The sequence below is a fragment of the Rutidosis leptorrhynchoides genome, chromosome 11, assembly GCF_046630445.1.
Source record: "Rutidosis leptorrhynchoides isolate AG116_Rl617_1_P2 chromosome 11, CSIRO_AGI_Rlap_v1, whole genome shotgun sequence".
Lineage (NCBI taxonomy): Eukaryota > Viridiplantae > Streptophyta > Magnoliopsida > Asterales > Asteraceae > Rutidosis > Rutidosis leptorrhynchoides.
Genome location: NC_092343.1, coordinates 121,463,438 through 121,483,732, shown reverse-complemented (window position 1 = coordinate 121,483,732; position 20,295 = coordinate 121,463,438). Strand labels below are relative to the sequence as shown.

The window sequence follows — 20,295 nt, the reverse complement described above, 5'->3', positions numbered from 1 at the left end:
AAGCTTTCGGTGTTCCAAACCTTGCAAAAAGACGTTTTAAAAAGTTGACTACAACTCGTGCATCGTTAGTTGGGAGAGCTTGTGCTTCCGCCCATTTAGATACATAATCAATGGCTAAGAGAATGTAGAGATTATTATGATATTTTGGAAATGGACCCATAAAGTCAATACCCCAAATGTCAAATACTTCACATACTTGAATGACATTTTGTGGCATTTCATCACGTTGACTTATTTTTCCGGCTCTTTGACATGCATCACAGGATTTGCAAAGAAGGTGTGCGTCTTTGTAAATTGTAGGCCAATAGAATCCAGCATCATAAACTTTTCTTGCTGTTAGTTGAGGCCCATAGTGCCCTCCTGTTGGTCCTGTGTGACAATGGTTTAAAATTTTACTAGCTTCATCTCCTAATACACATCGGCGTATTATTCCATCTGGGCAACTTTTAAACAAATGTGGATCTTTCCAGAAATAGTGTTTTATATCACTGAAGAATTTCTTTCGTTTTTGGTACGATAATCCTTTTTCAAGGAATCCACATACTAAGTAGTTTGCATAGTCTGCAAACCATGGAATTTCATTATAATCTATCTTCAATAGATATTCATCAGGAAAGTTGTCTTGTATGGCCGATTCATTTAGAACTTCTAATTCGGGATTTTCAAGACGAGAAAGATGATCAGCGGCGAGATTTTCTGCTCCTTTTTTATCTCGGATTTCAATATCGAACTCTTGTAAGAGTAAGATCCAACGGATTAATCTTGGTTTGGCATCTTGTTTCGAAAATAGGTATCTAAGAGCAGAATGGTCGGTATAGACCACCGTTTTTGCTAGAACGAGATATGAACGAAATTTGTCAAAAGCAAAGACAATAGCAAGGAGTTCTTTTTCAGTAGTTGTGTAATTCGTTTGTGCTCCTTGTAACGTCTTACTAGCATAATATATAGGTTGAAATCGTTTTTCAATTCTTTGTCCTAAAACGACTCCCATTGCAAAATCACTTGCATCGCACATTAGTTCAAACGGTAGATTCCAATTTGGTGTTATCATGATCGGCGCATTAGTGAGTTTCTCTTTAAGAATATTAAAAGATTTGATGCATTCATCTGAAAAGATGAATGGAGCATATTTTTCTAGGAGTTTATTCATAGGAGTGGCAATTTTAGAAAAATCTTTTATGAAACATCGGTAAAAACCGGCATGCCCTAGAAAACTCCTAACTCCTCTAACATTGGTGGGATGTGGAAGTTTAGCAATTACATCTATTTTAGCTCTATCCACTTCAATTCCTTCTTTTGAAATTTTATGTCCAAGAACGATGCCTTCTTTAACCATGAAATGGCATTTCTCCCAATTAAGAACTAGATTTGATTATTCGCATCTAATCAGCATTCGTTCAATATTAGCTAGACATGTTTCAAAAGTATCACCGAAGACTGAAAAGTCATCCATGAAAACTTCCATGCATTCTTCTATCATGTCGTGAAAAATCGCCATCATGCACATTTGAAAGGTTGCAGGGGCGTTGCAAAGTCCAAATGGCATGCGTTTGTAAGCAAAAGTACCATAAGGGCACGTGAACGTGGTTTTATCTTGATCTTCGGGTGCTATTGGAATTTGAAAATATCCGGAAAATCCATCAAGAAAACAATAATAACTATTTTCGGCTAATCTTTCCAACATTTGATCAATAAAAGGTAAGGGAAAGTGATCTTTTCTGGTGGCGTCATTTAATTTTCTATAATCAATACATACACGCCATCCTGTTACAGTCCTAGTAGGAATAAGCTCATTTTTCTCATTTGTAATGACAGTCATGCCACCTTTCTTAGGCACGCATTGAAATGGGCTTACCCATGGACTATCAGAAATTGGATAAATTAAACCTGCATCTAGCAGTTTAATAATTTCTTTTTTAACTACATCTTGCATATTAGGATTTAGTCTTCGTTGGCGTTGCACATACGTTTTATGACCTTCTTCCATAAGGATTTTATGTGTGCAATACGAAGGACTTATTCCTTTAATATCATGAATCTTCCATGCAATGGCTGGTTTATGAGCTTTCAACACAGAAATGAGTTGTGATTTCTCATTTTCAGTAAGAGAAGACGATATTATTACAGGTAATTCAGATTCACCATGTAAATAAGCGTATTCCAAATGGTTTGGAAGTGGCTTTAACTCTAATTTTGGAGGTTCTTCTATCGATGATTTATATCGATATCTGTCTTCTTCTTTTAGCATTTGAATTTCTTCTGTTGTTGGTTCATATCCATTTGCTATTAGTGTAGCTAACATTTTAGCTTCATCAATTGGTTCATTACCTTCTCCTAAAGAACATTCTCCTGTTCCTTGTAATTCTGGAAATTCTTCTAACAATTCTGCATGTGAATCTATAGTTTGAATATAATAACATGTATCATCTGCAGATTGCGGTTGTTGCATTGCTCTATCAACTGAAAAGGTAACACTCTCATCCTCTATACTTAGGGTCAGTTTCTTACCAAACACGTCTATCATTGCTTTAGCCGTATTTAAGAATGGTCTTCCTAATATAAGAGGAACTTGAGAATCTTCTTCCATGTCCAGAACAACAAAATCTACTGGAAATACTAAAGTACCAACTTTAACTAGCATGTTCTCCATTATCCCTCTAGAATATTTTATTGATCGATCGGCTAGTTGTATGCTTTTTCTTGTTGGTTTCAATTCTCCAAGGTCTAGTTTAGCGTATAGTGAATACGGCATTAAATTTATACTAGCACCTAAGTCTGCCAATGCTTCTATTGAACTAAGACTACCCAGAAAACATGGAATTGTGAAACTTCCTGGATCAGATAATTTTTCTGGTATCTTACTCAACAGCACTGCTGAACAATTAGCATTCATAGTAACGGCCGAGAGTTCTTCCATTTTCTTTCTATTTGTGATTAGATCTTTCAAGAATTTAGCATATCTAGGCATTCCTGAAATCACATCAATGAAAGGAAGATTTACATTTATCTGTTTAAACATATCCAAGAATTTAGATTGCTCGGCTTCAAGTTTCTCTTTCTTCATTTTACTCAGGTAAGGAAGTGGTGGTTGGTATGGTTTAACATAAGGTTTATCCTTAGCTGTGTTATCTTCATTAACCTTTTCAACTACCATTTCTTTTTCCTTATCTTGATCAGGTTGTGGTTCTTGTGGAGTAGGAATAGCTTCATCAGAAGTTACAGGTATTTCAGGTGGTTTAAGTGTTGTACCACTTCTTGTGGTAATAGCTTTAGCTGTTTCATTCCGGGGGTTAGCATTTGTATCACTAGGTAGACTTCCCGGTTTTCTTTCACCTATTAACCTTGCTAGGTTACTTACTTCTTGTTCCAAATTTTGTATAGAAGCTTGTTGATTTCTAAATGCTTGAGCATTTTGTTCATTAGTTTGTTTTTGAGATGTGAAAAACTGCGTTTGAGTTTCAACTAGCTTCGTCATCATATCTTCTAAATTTGGCTTTTTATCATCGGTTTGTGGTGGTTTGTTTTGAAAATTAGGTCTTTGCTGATTGTAAGTATTATTGAATACTTGTTGATTGCTAGGACCTTGTTGGTTGTTGTATGGAACATTTCTGTTATAATTCTGGTTTTGATTGTAAATCGGTCTTGGCGGTTGATAATTATTCTGATATTTATTTCCAGGCCTTTGGTTTATGTATGAAATATTCTCTCTTTGTTCCATTGTTAATTCAATACTGAGACAATCTTTTGTCAAATGTGGTCCTCCACACTGCTCACAACTAATTCGTATTGAGTGGATATCTTTAGTCATCTTTTTCATTCGTCTCTCGACAGCATCTATCTTTGCGGAAATGGAATCTAAGTCATGGCTAGAATCGGCTCTAGCTGCTTTAGATGATCTAACGATATCTTTTTCTTGGTGCCACTCATGTGAGTGGGAAGCAGTGTTATCAATAATTTTGTAAGCATCAGTTTCGGTTTTCTTCATAATAGAACCACCAGCTGCTATATCTATGTCTTTTCTTGTAGTGATGTCGCATCCTTGGTAGAATATTTGTACTATTTGACAGGTATCTAAACCATGTTGCGGACATCCTCTTAATAACTTTCCAAATCTTGTCCACGCCTCATATAGAGTTTCATTTGGCTTCTGTGTGAACGTAACAATTTCTCCTTGAAGTCTTACGGCTTTAGATGCCGGAAAGAATTGTTTAAGAAATTTTTCAACTAAAACGTCCCATGTATCAATCGCCCCTTCAGGTAACGATTCCAACCAATCTTTGGCTTCTCCCTTTAAAGTCCAGAGAAATAACATGAGATATATCTGTTCATCCTCAACTTCTCTTATTTTAAATAGAGTGCAGATCCTATTAAAGGTACGAAGATGTTCGTTTGGATCTTCCTTCGGCGCACCACTAAATTGGCATTGATTAGTCACCATATGTAGAATTTGTCCTTTGATTTCATAATCTGGCGCATTAATTTCAGGATGAGTAATTGCGTGACCTTGGCCAGTACGTTTAGCTCTCATTCGGTCTTCCATACTTAAAGGTTCCAGATTCTCCATAATTGAATTTGTTGAATCGGAATCACTAGAGGATTCTGATTTAATGGTTCGTTCCTCAACAATCTATGTTTGAATGATTGGTGGTTCCGGAGGAAAAATTAATGGTTCAGGATCTACGAATTGTCCCTGAATATTCTCCGGATTCTCAATTGTGAGGTCGGGTTCAAAAAATGGATTATCGGAAATTTGAATTGGAGTACTTGGTCGACTGGATGACGATTCTAAAGGAAAATCAACGGCGGTAATATTTGCTAAATGTCTTGATCTAGTTACAGGTGGTGAACGTACAAAAGGTGGTGAACGTCTTGCTCGGTGCATTCACTGAATATCCTATTAGTTTTTAAAAGGAAAGAAAAATTATATAAGTTATCCAATTAATAGACTTTTCTGATTTTGCCCACGTTTCGAATAGCCAAAAGATGTAGCAGAGGGGCAGGATTCGTTTGGTCTCAATATAATTGAGGACTGTTTGGCTCCAATAACCCGGTTCACGTACAAATCCAACTATTACTACGAACCAGAAAATTTTGATGTCTATCAATTTAACCACTTAAAATAAATTTTCGTAATTTTAAGAAGTATAGATAAGAAGTAGAATAAAAATCTATGTCCTAAAACTAGAATTGCGAGAAATAAGAAAGAAAAAGAGAGCGTCGAAAAAGAAAAAGAAAAGGGTTGAAAAATAAAAGGCGTCGAAAAATAAGAAATAAAAAGAAATGACTTATAGAACTTAAAAACACTCGACTAACCCAACCTTATTACTATCACTAACTTAAAATTATAATCGCAAATTGAGATTACTAATTGGAATGATAATTGATACATAGGTAAAAGGCGTCTAAAAATATTAAAGCTTACAAGTAAAACTATTTCCCAAATGGAAATAACTTAAAAAGAAACTAAAACTTAAAAAGGCGTCGCAAAATTCTAAAGCACTTAAATCTTAGTCTAAAGAAAAGGCACTTAAGGGATTTTACGGCAAAGCCTAAAAATCTAGAAGTAAAAAGAACTATCGCAAAAACTATGTTTAAAATTAAAAACTAGCGAAAAACACAAATATTACGTTAAAACAATTAAAAAGGGACAAAATATAAAAATATACTAAAAGTTGTAAAAAGTACAATTTTTATAAAAATATTATTTTTATATTATTTATTTATTAAGAGTGTTAATTTTATAATTTATTTAAATTAATTAAACTAAATATACAAATTAAATAAATAAACTAAACTTAATTAATTAAAAATTAAAACCTAATTAGGGTTTTTAATTAATAATAATAATAATAATTACGTAATTAATGCGAAATTAGGGTTCTGTGTAACCCGTGTCAGACGGCTCCGCGAGTTGCGGTATTCCAGGCAACAAACTCCGCGAGTCGCGGGGATCGAAATTTCAGATGACAGGCTGTTTCGTTTCAGTTTTTCGACGTAATTATTTTTTTTTGTTTTTTTTTTGTTTTTAATTTAATTAATATATTTATATAATTTAAATAAAACTTATCTTAAAAAACTAAAATAGAAATAAAATACTTTATAATTTTATAAATAAAAATCTTAAAACTAGATTTATATATATATATATTTTTCTCGGTTTTTTTATGTTTTAATAAAAACAAAATATTTAAATAAAACTTATAATTTTTTTTATAAAATAAAAATAAAGAAACTTTATAAAACTTAAATATTTAACAAACTCTTAAAAATATTTATATTTTTGTTTTTCTTTTTATATTTTTGAATATTTAAAACGTATTTTTACAAAAGCGTATTTTTTTTTATATTAGCAAACTAAAAATAAATTTTTTTTTCTTTTTATTAGCGTTGCGCTTTCGGCGTTTAAGTTCCCCAGCAGCGGCGCCAAAAATACTTGATGTTATGCGAGGTGTATATAAAATAGCTTATATTTTACAAGGAAATACTATTAAATATGATACAATTTTACACAAGATATTTATTTATTTATAGAATGGATATACTTAAACCTTGCTACAACACTTATAGGCAGTGTACCTAATCGTACAGTAGTGTAGTTTTTAGTAAGTCCGGTTCGTTCCACAGGGAATCTTTTTCACAAAGCTTAACGCTATATTAGTTTAAATTTATAAAAATACAAATATATATATAAGTAATATTATTATTATAAAGGGGGGTTTTTACCGTTTAATGACCGGTTTATCGATTTTAAAAACTTTAGTCGCAGTTAAAACCAAATATAAAATATTAGAAATAAATAAAAGACTTAATTTAAAGCGTAAAGTAAATAACGATAATGAAATTGCGATAAATAAAAGTGCGATAAAATAAACTTGTGATAATTAAAAAGTACGATAATTAAAAGTGCAATTAAATACAATAACAATAAATAAAAGTGCGATAATTAGAAGTGCAATTAAATATAAAATAAAGGAAATTAAATATGAAATAAAAGAATTATGCTTATTTAAACTTCCGTAATCATGATGTTTGACGTGTTGATTTTAGTTTTATGCCCATGGGTTAATTGTCCTTTGTCCTGGATTATTTAATATGTCCGTCTGGTTTTTGTCCATAACAGTCCATCAGTCATAAATATAAAGTGCGAGTATCCTCGTCAAATTATCCTTATACCCGAAGTTAAATATTCCAACTAATTGGGGATTTAAACTGTAACAATATTTTAATACTTTGTTTAATAATTACACCAGGATGTCGACTGAGTGTAACCTAAGGTTTTAATACTTTGTTATCAATTATGCCAAGTGTCCTTGTACATAATTTCACCCCTGTTTTAATAATTCTAGTGGCTATTAATCCATTCCCGTGTCCGGTTAAATGAACGATTATTCGTACATATAAATATCCCGCCCATCGTGTCCGATTGAGTGTATATGGTTATTTATAGGGACGTCCAATTGTAAATCTTTATATTAAAATTAACAAACTATCATTTAGTTAAACAAATATAAAGCCCATTAATAGCCCATAGTCTAATTTTCAAAAGTGTCGTTCTTTTGACCAAACCCCAATTATGGTACAAAGCCCAATTACCCAATTTTAGTAATTAGCCCAACATCATGATTACTTCGTTTTAAATAAGCATAATAATAACTTAGCTACGAGACATTAAATTAAAAAGGTTGAACATAACTTACAATGATTAAAAATAGCGTAGCGTTACACGGACAGAATTTTGACTTACACCCTTACAACATTCGCTAACATACCCTTATTATTAGAATTTAAAATTAAAATTAAAATTAAAATTAAAATATAAATTATATATATTTAAGTATACATATAGAGAAAGAGAGATTTTAGGATATTTTTGCGATCAAACTGCGTTTGCTTTTATAGGGATTTGAGTCCAGGTGAGCTCCGCGAGTCGCGGCCTTTTCTCTCTTTGAACTCCGCAAGTCGCGGAGTTCGATTTTACAACTCACACCATTTTGGAGCCTTTCTTGCCGACGGATTATTATATAAATATAATATATATATAATTTATATAATTAATTATATATTATATTATATTTATATACATAGTTAACTTGTAATTTTTAGTCCGTTGCGTCGAGCGTTGAGAGTTGACTCTGGTCCCGGTTCCGGATTTTCGAACGTCTTTGCGAATAATTTAATATCTTGTACTTTGCGTTTTGAATCTTGTACTCTTGTAATTTCGAGACGTTTCTTATCAATAATTGGAACCTCTTTGATTGTATTTTGTACTTTTGAGCTTTTTGGTCGTTTGCGTCTTCAATTCGTCGAATCTGTCTTTTGTCTTCACCTTTTATTATTTAAACGAATATCACTTTTAAATAGAACAATTGCAACTAAAAGCTTGTCTTTCTTGAGGAATAATGCTATGAAATATATGTTCGTTTTTAGCATTATCAGTTAGCAAGTGGGTGACACAAAATCACGAGTTTTGAGCTAAAATTTTAAAATCTGAAACCCAAAAAAACCCACAAAAATAATTTTTGCAAACACCGGTGAAGGGTTATTCCGGAAAACTTATCTTAGGTAAAAGCTAGATTGAATTTTCAAAAGATCAAATGTTTTCATAAAGATCTAATTTCCTTAAGGATCTAAATTTTCATAAGTCATGTGGGACTGTAAACCACATCGTTACTATCATTGTTTATACCGCCGTATTAAAATCACTGTTGTACAAAGTGTGAGAATAAAAAAAGTGATTCGAGTGAAGTGTGATTTAATTTCAAGTTCTATATTGCTTGAGGACAAGCAACGTTCAAGTATGGAAATATTTGATAATGCTAAAAACGAACATATATTTCATAGCATTATCCCTCAAGAAAGACAAGCTTTTAGTTTCAATTGTTCTATTTACAAGTGATATTCGTTTAAATAATAAAAGGTGAAGACAAAAGACAGATTTGACGAATTGAAGACGCAAATGACCAAAAAGCTAAAAAGTACAAAGTACAATCCAAGTGGTTCAAATTATTGATGAGAAACGTCTAAAAATTACAAGAGTACAAGTCGTGAAACACAAAGTACAAGATATTAAATCGTACGAAAAGGCGTTCAAAAATCCGAAACCGAGACACGAACCAACTTTCAGCGTGCGACGCAACGGACCAAAAATTACAAGTCAATTATGCACAAGAATATAATATAATATATAATTAATTATATATATTATTATATATTATAATTATACGCAGCCCACATTTTGGATTTAATCTATGAGCTGGATTCTAGACCTCCGCACTCGCGGAGCTTTGGTGAAGAAAACCTGCGCACTCGCGGAGGTCAACAGTGAAACGTGGGCCTATAAAAGGTCGCGCATTCTGATCGATAAAACACATCTTTTTTCTACTTCTTACTCTCAATTTATATTTATATTTATTTTTAATTTTAATTTTAATTTTAATTTAAGATTAATAATAATAATAAGGTTATGTTATCGAATGTTTTAAGGTTGTAAGTCAAAATTCTGTCCGTGTAACGCTACGCTATTATTAATCATTGTAAGTTATGTTCAACCTTTTTAAATTAATGTCTCGTAGCTAAGTTATTATTATGCTTATTTAAATCGAAGTAATCATGATGTTGGACTAAATATTAAAGACGGGGTTATTGGGCTTTGTACCATAATTGAGGTTTGGACAAAAGACCGACACTTGTGGAAATTAGACTATGGACTATTAATGGGCATTATATTTGTTTAACTAAATGATAATTCGTTAATTTAATATAGAGATTTACAATTTGACGTATCTATAAATAACCCAATCGGACACGATGGGCGGGATATTTATAAATACTAATAATCGTTCATTTAACCGGACACGGGAATGGATTAATAGTCAATGGACTCATTAAAACAGGGGTGAATTATGTACAAGGACACTTGGCGTAATTGTTAACAAAGTACTAAAACCTTGGGTTACACGCAGTCGATATCCTGGTGTAATTATTAAATAAAGTATTAAGACCTTGTTACAGTTTAAGTCCCCAATTAGTTGGAATATTTGACTTCGGATATAAGGATAATTTGACGAGGATACTCGCACTTTATATTTATGACTGATGGACTGTTATGGACAAAAACCAGATGGACATATCAAATAATCCAAGACAAAGGACAATTAACCCATGGTAATAAATTAAAATCAACACGTCAAACATCATATTACGGAAGTTTAAATAAGCATAATTCCTTTATTTTATATCTTATCGCATTTTTAATTATCGTACTTTTTAATTATCACACTTTTAATTTATTGACATTTTATTTATCGCACTTTAATTATCGTTATCTATTTTACGCTTTAAATTAAGCTATATTTATTTTTAATATTTTACATTAGGTTTTAATTGCGACTTAAGACATAAAATCGACAAACCGGTCATTAAACGGTAAAAACCCCCCTTTTATAATAATAATAATACTACTTATATATATATATATTTATATTTTTACAATTATAGGTTAAAATAATTATAGCGTTAAACTTGTTTACTGTATCTCTGTGGAACGAACCGGACTTACTAAAAACTACACTACTGTACGATTAGGTACACTGCCTATAAGTGTTGTAGCAAGGTTTAGGTATATTCACTCTATAAATAAATAAATAACTTGTGTAAAATTATATCGCATTTAATAGTATTTCGTAGTGTATATATAACTATTTCGTACCCCTCTGCTTTAACATCAATAAGCATAATACTTTTATTTCATATTTCATCGTACCTTTATTTACTTTCATTTTAATTACTGCAATTTACTTTATCGCAATTTAAATTCTATCATTTATATTATCGTCATTTATCTTTACGCTTTATTTAAAATCGAAAAACCGGTCATTAAACGGTAAAAACCTCCTTTTATAATAATATTACTATATATAATTATATATATTTTATATAAATATAGTTGTTAAAAATATAGCGTTAAACTCAGCTAGCTCCCTGTGGAACGAACCGGACTTACTAAAAACTACACTACTCTACGATTAGGTACACTGCCTATAAGTGTTGTAGCAAGGTTTAAGTATATCCCATCTATATAAATAAATAAAACTTGTGTAAATTGTATCGTATTTCGTAATAAAAATAATAGTATTTCGTATATACCGCTGCACACATCAAAAACGAATAGGGTAATTATCATTATAGCGTTAAGTTTAGTTACCAGGGTGCTCTGTTACGTATAATCTATTGATAAACTATTGATGAAATCTTGTGGTCTATCTTTATATACTTATGACTCGAGCAATTAAACCTATAACTCACCAACATTCGTGTTGACTATTTTTAGCATGTTTTATTCTCAGGTCCTTAGACTGCTTCCGCTATGATGTGCTTGTTGCCTGCATGGAGTCTCTCATGCTTTGTATAAAGTTTATTGCATTCGAAACAAAACTACGTTGTGTAATAAATAATTGGACTGTGATGTCAACCTGTAAAATAAAGACTTATGTATTTTGGGGATTTGCTTATACCTAAGCACTCGCCCACATGCTTATAACTTTCTATGTTTAGAAAGTCACTTATTTTAATGAATGCAACATTTTATCAAAACGTATCATATATATGTCAAAACCTCACTGTGGAATCAATGATTAAAGTGTCGCGTCAATAGCGATTTTGACGGGTCGTTACAACATACATTTAACAACACTGAAAACCTAGAACATCGAAGGATCGATAAACCACTATTGATCGAACCCTAAAGTGAGACACACCAAACAAGATTTACAATATGATGTCTTCACGAAAGCTGACTCCCAACAAAATATAAAACTTCAATTTGGTGTATTGATGATGACGTGACTTCCCATAAGGCATGTCAGGGGTTCGTTCCCTATAAGCTGCAAAATATTTCCCTTGAGGTTACCCGCCTATTTCATGGGCCTCGGAGGTTGCAGACAGCTTGCGTTAGAGCCTCACCCGAAGGTGTTTTACCACATTCGATTCCCGTATGGATTCGTCGTGGGGGTTTCCTCCTGAGGGTGGTAGGACTGTAATAGTTGGTCCCTATAAATGATCGGATGGGTGGGTTTCGACATTGCGTTCAGACCCCGTCATTGACTCGTAATCGCTATTAAAAAAACAAATATAAAACTCCCAAAATGGTTATCCCACCGCAAATCACGCACAAATGTCAAACCACTATATTGAGACGGTGACATTACTTAAAAACACGCCCATTAATATCATCGTGACATTCTTGAATTGATAAAAAAAATTCCACAATGACCCAGTCTAAATGGGTCGAGCCATGTTCACCGTCGATTATATATAAAAGCCGAACAAAAGCTCTAAAGGGAAATTGGTCAGAAAATGATCCTATTTCCAAAAGTGTTAACTAAATGCCCTCAAAAATTCGTGATTGAAGAAAATGCACCCTTTTACACGCATCATGCACCACGCATCATGCGTGTAACTTGGTGTGTGATGCGTGTTTACGAGATAATGATCGAAACACGCATTATTTCTTGCGAACACGCACCAAACATCATGCACAGTGCGTGATGCATGTTGACGAGATAATGCATATCTCGATCATTATCTAGCAAACGCGCACCAAGTTACATGCATTATACGTGATGCGTGTTCAGAGATCTTTTTATAATTATAACTTTTTAAAACATTTTGTTAAATATTTTCGGAAATAAGGAATGAGTGCATTTTGACCACTTTACCAACTCCAACTCTAGTATGTTATGATTTCAACGGGACCCCTAAACCAAACAGCGACATCTCGACACCTTGCAGCCATCATTTTTGACACACGTGATTAAAAACACGCCCATTAATATCATCGTGACATTTTTGTACTGATATAAAAGTCCCACAATGACCTAGTCTAAATGGGCTGGGACATGTTCAGTGTCGATTATATATAAAAGCCGAACAAAAGCTCTAAAGGGAAATTGGTCAGAAAATGCTCCTATTTCCTAAAGTGTTAATTAAATACCCTCAAAAATTCTTGATTGAAGATAAAGCACTCTTTACACGTATCATGCACCACGCATGATGCGTGTAACTTGGTGTGTGATACGTGTTTACGAGATAATGATCGAAACACGCATTATTTCTTGCGAACACGCACTAAAATCACGCACAGTGCGTGATGCATGTTGATGAGATAATGCATGTCTCGATCATTATCTAGTAAACACACACCAAGTTACATACATTATACGTGATACGTGTTCAGGATCATTTTTACAATTATAAATCTTTAAAAGGTTTTTTGTTAAACATTTTAGCAAATAAGGAACGAGTGACCAATTTACCAACTCCAACTCTAATATGTTACGATTTCAACGGGACCCACTAAACCAAACAGCGGCATATCGACACCTTGCAGCCATCATTTTTGACATACGTGATTAAATTTGCTGCTTACATCGTAATCAGACCCTTCACAAACCCCAAATCAGTGTCATCTTCTCGTCAATGGCGGCTTCATCTGCAATTTCATCATCCTCTTCCCCTTTCTTAACCCAGGTATAATAAAAATCAAAACTTTAAGTTTCTTGATTCAAATCCCTTGATTGGGTTGTTATAAATTGTTATTTTACCCAATTTTAATATATATTTTTCTATATATTGTAGATAGATGGGGGTGCATCTTCGTTTTCAGCTCAAGTTTCAACAACAATCAAAATGGGTCATAAAAAAGTGTCAAAAAAGATTGTATCGGTGATGGCCCCACAACAATCAGCAAGAACACCAGCTGCAACTGGTTCAGTTCAGTTTTTATCTTTTATGATTTTTTATTTTTTTTTAAAATTTGTCAGTTGTAGATTTATGATATATATATATATATATATATATATATATATATATATATATATATATATATATATATATATATGTCTTGACTTTTGATATTATGAATGTGACAATGATGCTAAAAACTTAGGATTTTAGAATAAACCTGATTAAGTATCACTAATTTCGTAGCAAAAATCAAATATTTCTGCAAAGTGATTAGCTTTTTTTCTTTCATATGAAAAGCTAATGTTACGGCATCAAAGATTGAGAATTATAAAAAAAAAAAATGAAATTGTATCTTTTGCTCAGTAATGTACAGTTGCTTACTGACTTACATGGAAAATAGTATCTCAAAACCATAAAGTTGGGTGATTTGTATTTTTTGCTATTTTTTTTAATATGATAATATTGATAAAGATGGGTAAATTGTGTGATTATGACTAATTGGAGTGTGTTTTTTTTTCAGGTGAAGACCGGGATGACAATGACCGAGAAGATCTTTTCAAGGGCTTCTGAAAAATCCCAGTTGATCCCAGGTGAAAATGTTTGGGTCAACGTTGACGTTTTGATGACACATGATGTTTGTGGCCCAGGTGCAATTGGAATCTTCAAGAATGAATTTGGAAATGATGCCAAGGTATCCTTTTGTAAATTATTGTTATTTGAGTTGTCCCAAATTGATAGTCCACTTCTTTGATTATGTGAATATAAATAATAATAATGAGGTAAAGTTAATATAAAAAAAGTAGGTAAAAGTAAATGGTAAAACTGTAAAGTGAACAAAAAGTATAGTATGATAATTGTGATAATGACATTTCTTAAAATATGTGTTTTTTGTCTGTGAGCTATTAAATTTGGGACGGAGGGAGTAAAACGAACTTATTTGTTTTTTACTTTATTACTGGTTCTTTTAGTTCGCAGTATGATGTGAAACGGTTGTGGTGAGTAGTGACTTTTCTTGAGTTTATGTTGAGCTTATTGTTATTTAAATCGCATATGACTTATGTGGTTATTGATTTAGGTTTGGGACCGTGAAAAGGTTGTCATTATACCCGACCACTATATTTTTACGACTGATGAAAGGGCGAATAGAAATGTCGATATCATAAGAGAATTTTCTCATGAGCAAGGGATCAAATACTTTTATGATATCAAAGACCTGAGCAACTTCAAGGTATTGTGTTCTTACCTTTATAATCATGAATTTATATCTATATTATATACATATAATAATCCTGTATGTTAAATAAATTAAAAATATATGTGTAGGCTAATCCTGATTACAAAGGTGTATGCCATGTTGCTCTTGCACAAGAAGGTCATTGCAGACCCGGAGAGGTACTCTATAATCCTTTAATCTAATTTAAACGAAGATCTTAAATGAGTTGGTAATATGGGCAGGTCAATCAGGTTTGGATAACTTTGCAAAATGATAATTTCTACGAGTTGAAATTAGTTAATCATTAATGTTTAAAACTTTTAATTTTAATTTCTTTGTAAAATTTCCATATAGTGTGTTAAATATTAAAGAAGAATCAAGAAAATATTTATAAGAAGAACATTATAATTATTTAGGAAATTTTAAGCTTTAAAGTACTGGCAACTTTAGACTTGTTTGAATAATCTGACCCGTTTCTTGATTTAGTTATTTTTTTTTTTTTTTTTTTTTTTTTTTTTTTTTTTTTAATCATAACCTGAATCGACATCTGAATCATTTATGGAATTATGGGTCTAAATTGTCACCTCTGATTGCTACTGTGTGAACATTTAAAACTTATTTTTTTGTACATAACATTGCTTTCAGGTCTTGCTTGGTACGGATTCGCACACATGTACAGCTGGTGCATTCGGTCAGTTTGCTACTGGAATTGGAAACACTGATGCTGGTTTTGTGTTAGGGACCGGAAAACTTTTGCTTAAGGTTTGAAAAAGCACTAATTATCACAAAATCTTGTTATGTTTATTAAGCATCTGATTATCAGTTTATGTTTTTTTTACTACTTTAGCTCCCTAAGTTATCATATTCACTGTAATATTAACATCTTTACACCTTTTAATTTAGTTGCGTTTAAATCGAAAAGTAATTGAATTTTTGACAATTTGTTGACTATGTTCATTTTATTTTCTTTTTATTACCTTAATGTGCAGGTCCCACCAACTTTAAGATTCGTGTTGGATGGAGAATTGCCAGATTATTTGCTTGCAAAGGATTTGATCTTACAAGTAGGTTTTCAATACCAGTAAACATTAAATTGTGACATTTTAGTTATATATGGTTGTTTATTTACACCATGGTTAACGTGATAATTCTAGAAGTAAACGTTTCAATTTTTGGTTGATTATGGTTTATTATTTAGTATGAACATATATTAGACTTCACCTAATGTCTCACTAATTGTTTCAATGACATAGATAATTGGTGAAATATCTGTATCCGGTGCAACGTATAAAGCAATGGAGTTTGTTGGTTCAACAATTGCAAGCCTAACGGTAAGGTTTTTTTTTCTTAAAAAAAAGGTTTTAACGTGCCCATTGGTAGTAGTGGAAATTAATAGACACTTTGGGGTAAATGAGTCAAGTTGAGCTAAATGTGTCGACAATTTATTCAAAATGCATAAAACCTTCTAAATTGTTTATTAAGAAAGAATCGGATTATTATTGTAATGTGTTTTTATATACTAGTTTCTCCGTTCAAGTGTTTTAGTTGGAGTAAATTTCTTGAATATCTATCAAATATCTAAAATACTAAAGAGTAAACACAAACGAAAGAAGCTTCGATACTGAAAAAAATACTGTCATTTTACTTGTAAACATGATAATGGGTAAATAGGAATCAGTACTTATTGTCAGTGTTGTAAAGAACCCGATTACTCGTCGATTAATCTCCGATTAATCATTTTTAAGAGCAATCCGTTCCGATTTTCTAAAATCCGTTTAATTAATAGGTCAACGTCAATTCATGGGTCAAAATCGAATTTAGTAATCAAAGTCGGTCAAAGTCAAACTTAGTCAACATTTTAACATGAATTTAAGCTAGAACTTCGCAGTTTTTGAACAAAATGAACAATTTTAAACAATTATGTTAAAGTTTATGATTATGTTTATGGTTTTCTTTTCGCAGTTTTTGAACAAAATGAACAATTTTAAACAATTATGTTAAAGTTTATGATTATGTTTATGGTTTTCTTCTATATTTACACATATAACTTTTGAAATTTAATATTTAAATGTATAAAGTATAATACGATTAATCCCCGATTAATCCCCGAATTACCGATTAATCCTTCCAAAGTCCCGACCGATTAATCCCCGAATAGCGAATTTTGCAACCTTGCTTATTGTTATTATAATAATAAAAAAATGATGAATTTTTATTTACATTGGTGTTGCATAGATGGAAGAAAGAATGACATTGTGCAGCATGGTTATTGAAGCTGGGGGCAAAAATGGAATTGTTCCAGCTGATGCCACGACATTCAAATACCTCGAGGTCAGTTTAACGATACTTGTTTTACGTTACAATAGCGATGTTAAAATAACTTCTCGTTTTGCTAAGATTTGCATCACCCACAGGACAAAACGTCGGTGCCATATGAACCCGTCTACAGTGATGATCAAGCAAGGTGACTCCTTTTCCATTCTGCATTTACTACTATATATGCATATGGTACAACCCTGGTGAGATATACAATGGTTGCATAAGGATGTACTTGAAGCTAAAATTTTCCTTCGACATTTTTTTCATATGTATTTCAGGTTTCTTGCGGAGTACAGAATTGATGTCTCCAAATTGGAGCCTTTAGTGGCAAAGGTTTGATTTTTTTACTTTTCATCTGACTTTGTTATGGTTTATTAGAAGAGGTAGCAGTTTTGGCCCATTTTACTTATTAACGGGTCGAATTGGGTTGTTTTATTGCAAACGGGTCAAAACAGGAATTTCTTTATTGAAAGTTGAATGGTTAAAACAATGTGAAAGTCATCAAAAGTCTATTCAAATGCTTTTAACATAATATATTATTTTCTTAACGATTTAGATTGTTCTTGTATAGTTATTGTTTTTGTGAATTACAAAGGACGTATTACTCATTTTTTTCTTTTCAGGACATGTCAAAATAGTTTTTGCTGGTCAAACCTACTTGGACCGACCCATCTTTAACGTGAACCCATTGTCACCCATTATTGCTCCGCCCTTACCCATCTTGCCACCTCTACTCCTAAAAAACATTAGGAAGGTGAATATAGATAATTAAAACTAGATGTTACTTTCTACGGTTTGCAGCCTCATTCTCCTGATAACCGTGCTTTAGCAAGGGAATGTAAAGATGTCAAGATAGACCGAGTCTATATCGGGTCTTGTACCGGAGGCAAAACCGAAGATTTTATGGCTGCTGCTCGAGTTTTTCTTGCTTCGGTAAGATTACACAGTTCGATTTTACCATTTTATCTTACGTTAAATAGCACCGAGTTTATCTTCCATTCGATTCTACCATTTCTATCCCTTTTTTTGTATTGCTGGCTCCTCAGAAGTAGCACCAAATATTTATGCTATCGTGTTATGTAAACGGTTGATATAACGTGCAGGGTCAAAAGGTCAAAGTACCCACATTCCTTGTTCCGGCAACTCAAAAGGTTTGTGTAACATCGTGCACACTGTTTCAAGTTGGTGAATAATTTCCATTTTTTTTTAAGTTTATATTGTATGCTAACGAGATAATTTGGTAGGTATGGATGGACGTATATAGCCTCCCGGTGCCGGGATCTGGCGGGAAGACATGTTCTCAGATTTTTGAAGCTGCGGGATGCGACACACCTACGAGTCCTAGTTGTGGTGCCTGTTTGGGTGGTCCAAAAGATACTTATGCACGTATTAACGAACCTCAGGCGAGTATTTACGTTTCAGTGCTTTCGTATGCTCTTTTTTCAATGGAGCAAAGATCATATATTTTCTCTTTTGAGGTCCACCTAAACTAATTTCTAACTAGAGAAGTTAAAAATCCCTTAAAGTTTCTAACTTTTGATTAATTTTATCAATTATTTATATATAAAAAAAGGAATGAAAAAGTGTTGCATATAGAAAACATTTGGTTAAGATGCTTTTATACTCTAAAGTAGAACAATTATATAAAGAAAAGAATGAAAAAATGCTGCATATAGACAAAATTTGGTCCAAATGCATCTCCTCAGTACTTATTTATTTATTTATTTATTTATTGCTAGTAGTTAAAATGCATCTGCTTTGAAAGTTCAGTATATTGCTTTTAAGTACTTTGAAAGAGAACAAATTGTGGGTCAACAAGACGGCGACCCAGATCCCATTTTCTGGATTAGATGGCCTGTTTCCATCTTGATCTGTTTTGACCTGTTACCCAACCCGGTCGTTTTGCCACCATAGTTAAAAGTAAAGTCAAATAATTTGCAATTTACTGACATAAATTGACCATGTTAATAATGGCAGGTGTGCGTCTCAACAACAAACAGGAACTTCCCGGGTCGAATGGGTCACAAAGATGGTCAGATATATTTGGCATCTCCTTATACAGCTGCTGCTTCGGCTTTGACTGGTTTTGTAACTGATCCAAGAGACTTTTTGCGTTGAGTTTGTCACTGTTTTTGTTAATTCGGTTACAAAACGTTGTTGTATAACATAAGATCTTTAGATGCATCTGTTTATGTTTGTTTTAAAATAATCATTGTGAAATAAAAATCGACGAGGTTTGCAGTTACGCACGTTGTGTTCTTTCAGATTTCGGTGACATCAATGTTCTTAGTTTATGAGGTATGATTGCGACTGATACTCGAAGATTAGGGTGGTCTATTCTTTATTAAAACTTGATTTTTGTTATAATTCAGTAGGCTTATAACTAATTTTGACCTAAGCCTATACAATCCTTAAATATGAGAGAGTAGTAATGGAAGAGAGAGAGAGAGTATATTTCTTATATGTAAGAAAATGGTGTGTATATGTGTGTTCATTATCCACATATATATAGTACAAATTTTACTATCCATATTTGACTAATTACCATCCATATTTTACTACTAAATTTACAACACTCCCCCTTGGATGGTAATTTTTTTTTTTTTTAAAGAGCAATTAATACTGCCTCGTTAAAAACCTTGCTAAAGAAAACCCAGTGGGATAAAACTTTAGCTAAGGAAAAAAGAGTGCAGCATAGAGTTGACTCCCCCTCAAGTAGACAACGCTGAGTCGTCACATCTTTTGAACTTGCCTCATGCCAATATTGTGAATGTATGTTTTGAAAAACAGCGATTGACAGTGCTTTGGTATAAAGATCAACAGAGTTGTTGATTGAACGTATCTCATTTTAATCTGGTTGTCTTTTACGAGCTCTTGAGTATATGAGAAGAATCTGAGGTTTTCATCTGAAACTGTATCATCTAAATCTTTTATGTACAAGTTTGGTCCACGTGATTTGTCTACAGTCTCCTTCATGGTTTGTTCAAACTGTTGTTTCAATTCCTATTCCCTTTCAGTCT

The 20,295-nt window shown here is 32.6% G+C and overlaps 1 protein-coding gene across 1 annotated transcript; it reads left to right on the top strand.

Moving 5' to 3' along the window:
• The first annotated feature begins 13,467 nt into the window (after window positions 1-13,467).
• On the top strand, window positions 13,468-19,520 carry LOC139876537 (3-isopropylmalate dehydratase large subunit, chloroplastic-like). The gene is made up of 15 exons (XM_071863874.1): window positions 13,468-13,527; window positions 13,636-13,770; window positions 14,264-14,434; window positions 14,819-14,971; window positions 15,067-15,135; window positions 15,602-15,718; window positions 15,946-16,020; window positions 16,210-16,287; window positions 17,192-17,287; window positions 17,371-17,420; window positions 17,554-17,608; window positions 18,077-18,208; window positions 18,379-18,426; window positions 18,520-18,678; window positions 19,253-19,520. Exons 1-15 carry the CDS (start codon window positions 13,477-13,479, stop codon window positions 19,391-19,393), a joined length of 1,530 nt encoding a protein of 509 aa, XP_071719975.1. The 5' UTR covers window positions 13,468-13,476; the 3' UTR covers window positions 19,394-19,520.
• The last annotated feature ends 775 nt before the right edge of the window (window positions 19,521-20,295 follow it).

Coding starts and splice junctions, on each gene's coding strand:
- LOC139876537 (XM_071863874.1), top strand. CDS start 13,477: ATGGCGGCTTCATCTGCAATTTCATCATCCTCTTCCCCTTTCTTAACC. Junction 13,528..13,635: donor CTTCCCCTTTCTTAACCCAG/GTATAATAAAAA, acceptor TATATATTGTAG/ATAGATGGGGGTGCATCTTC. Junction 15,136..15,601: donor GTCATTGCAGACCCGGAGAG/GTACTCTATAAT, acceptor CATTGCTTTCAG/GTCTTGCTTGGTACGGATTC.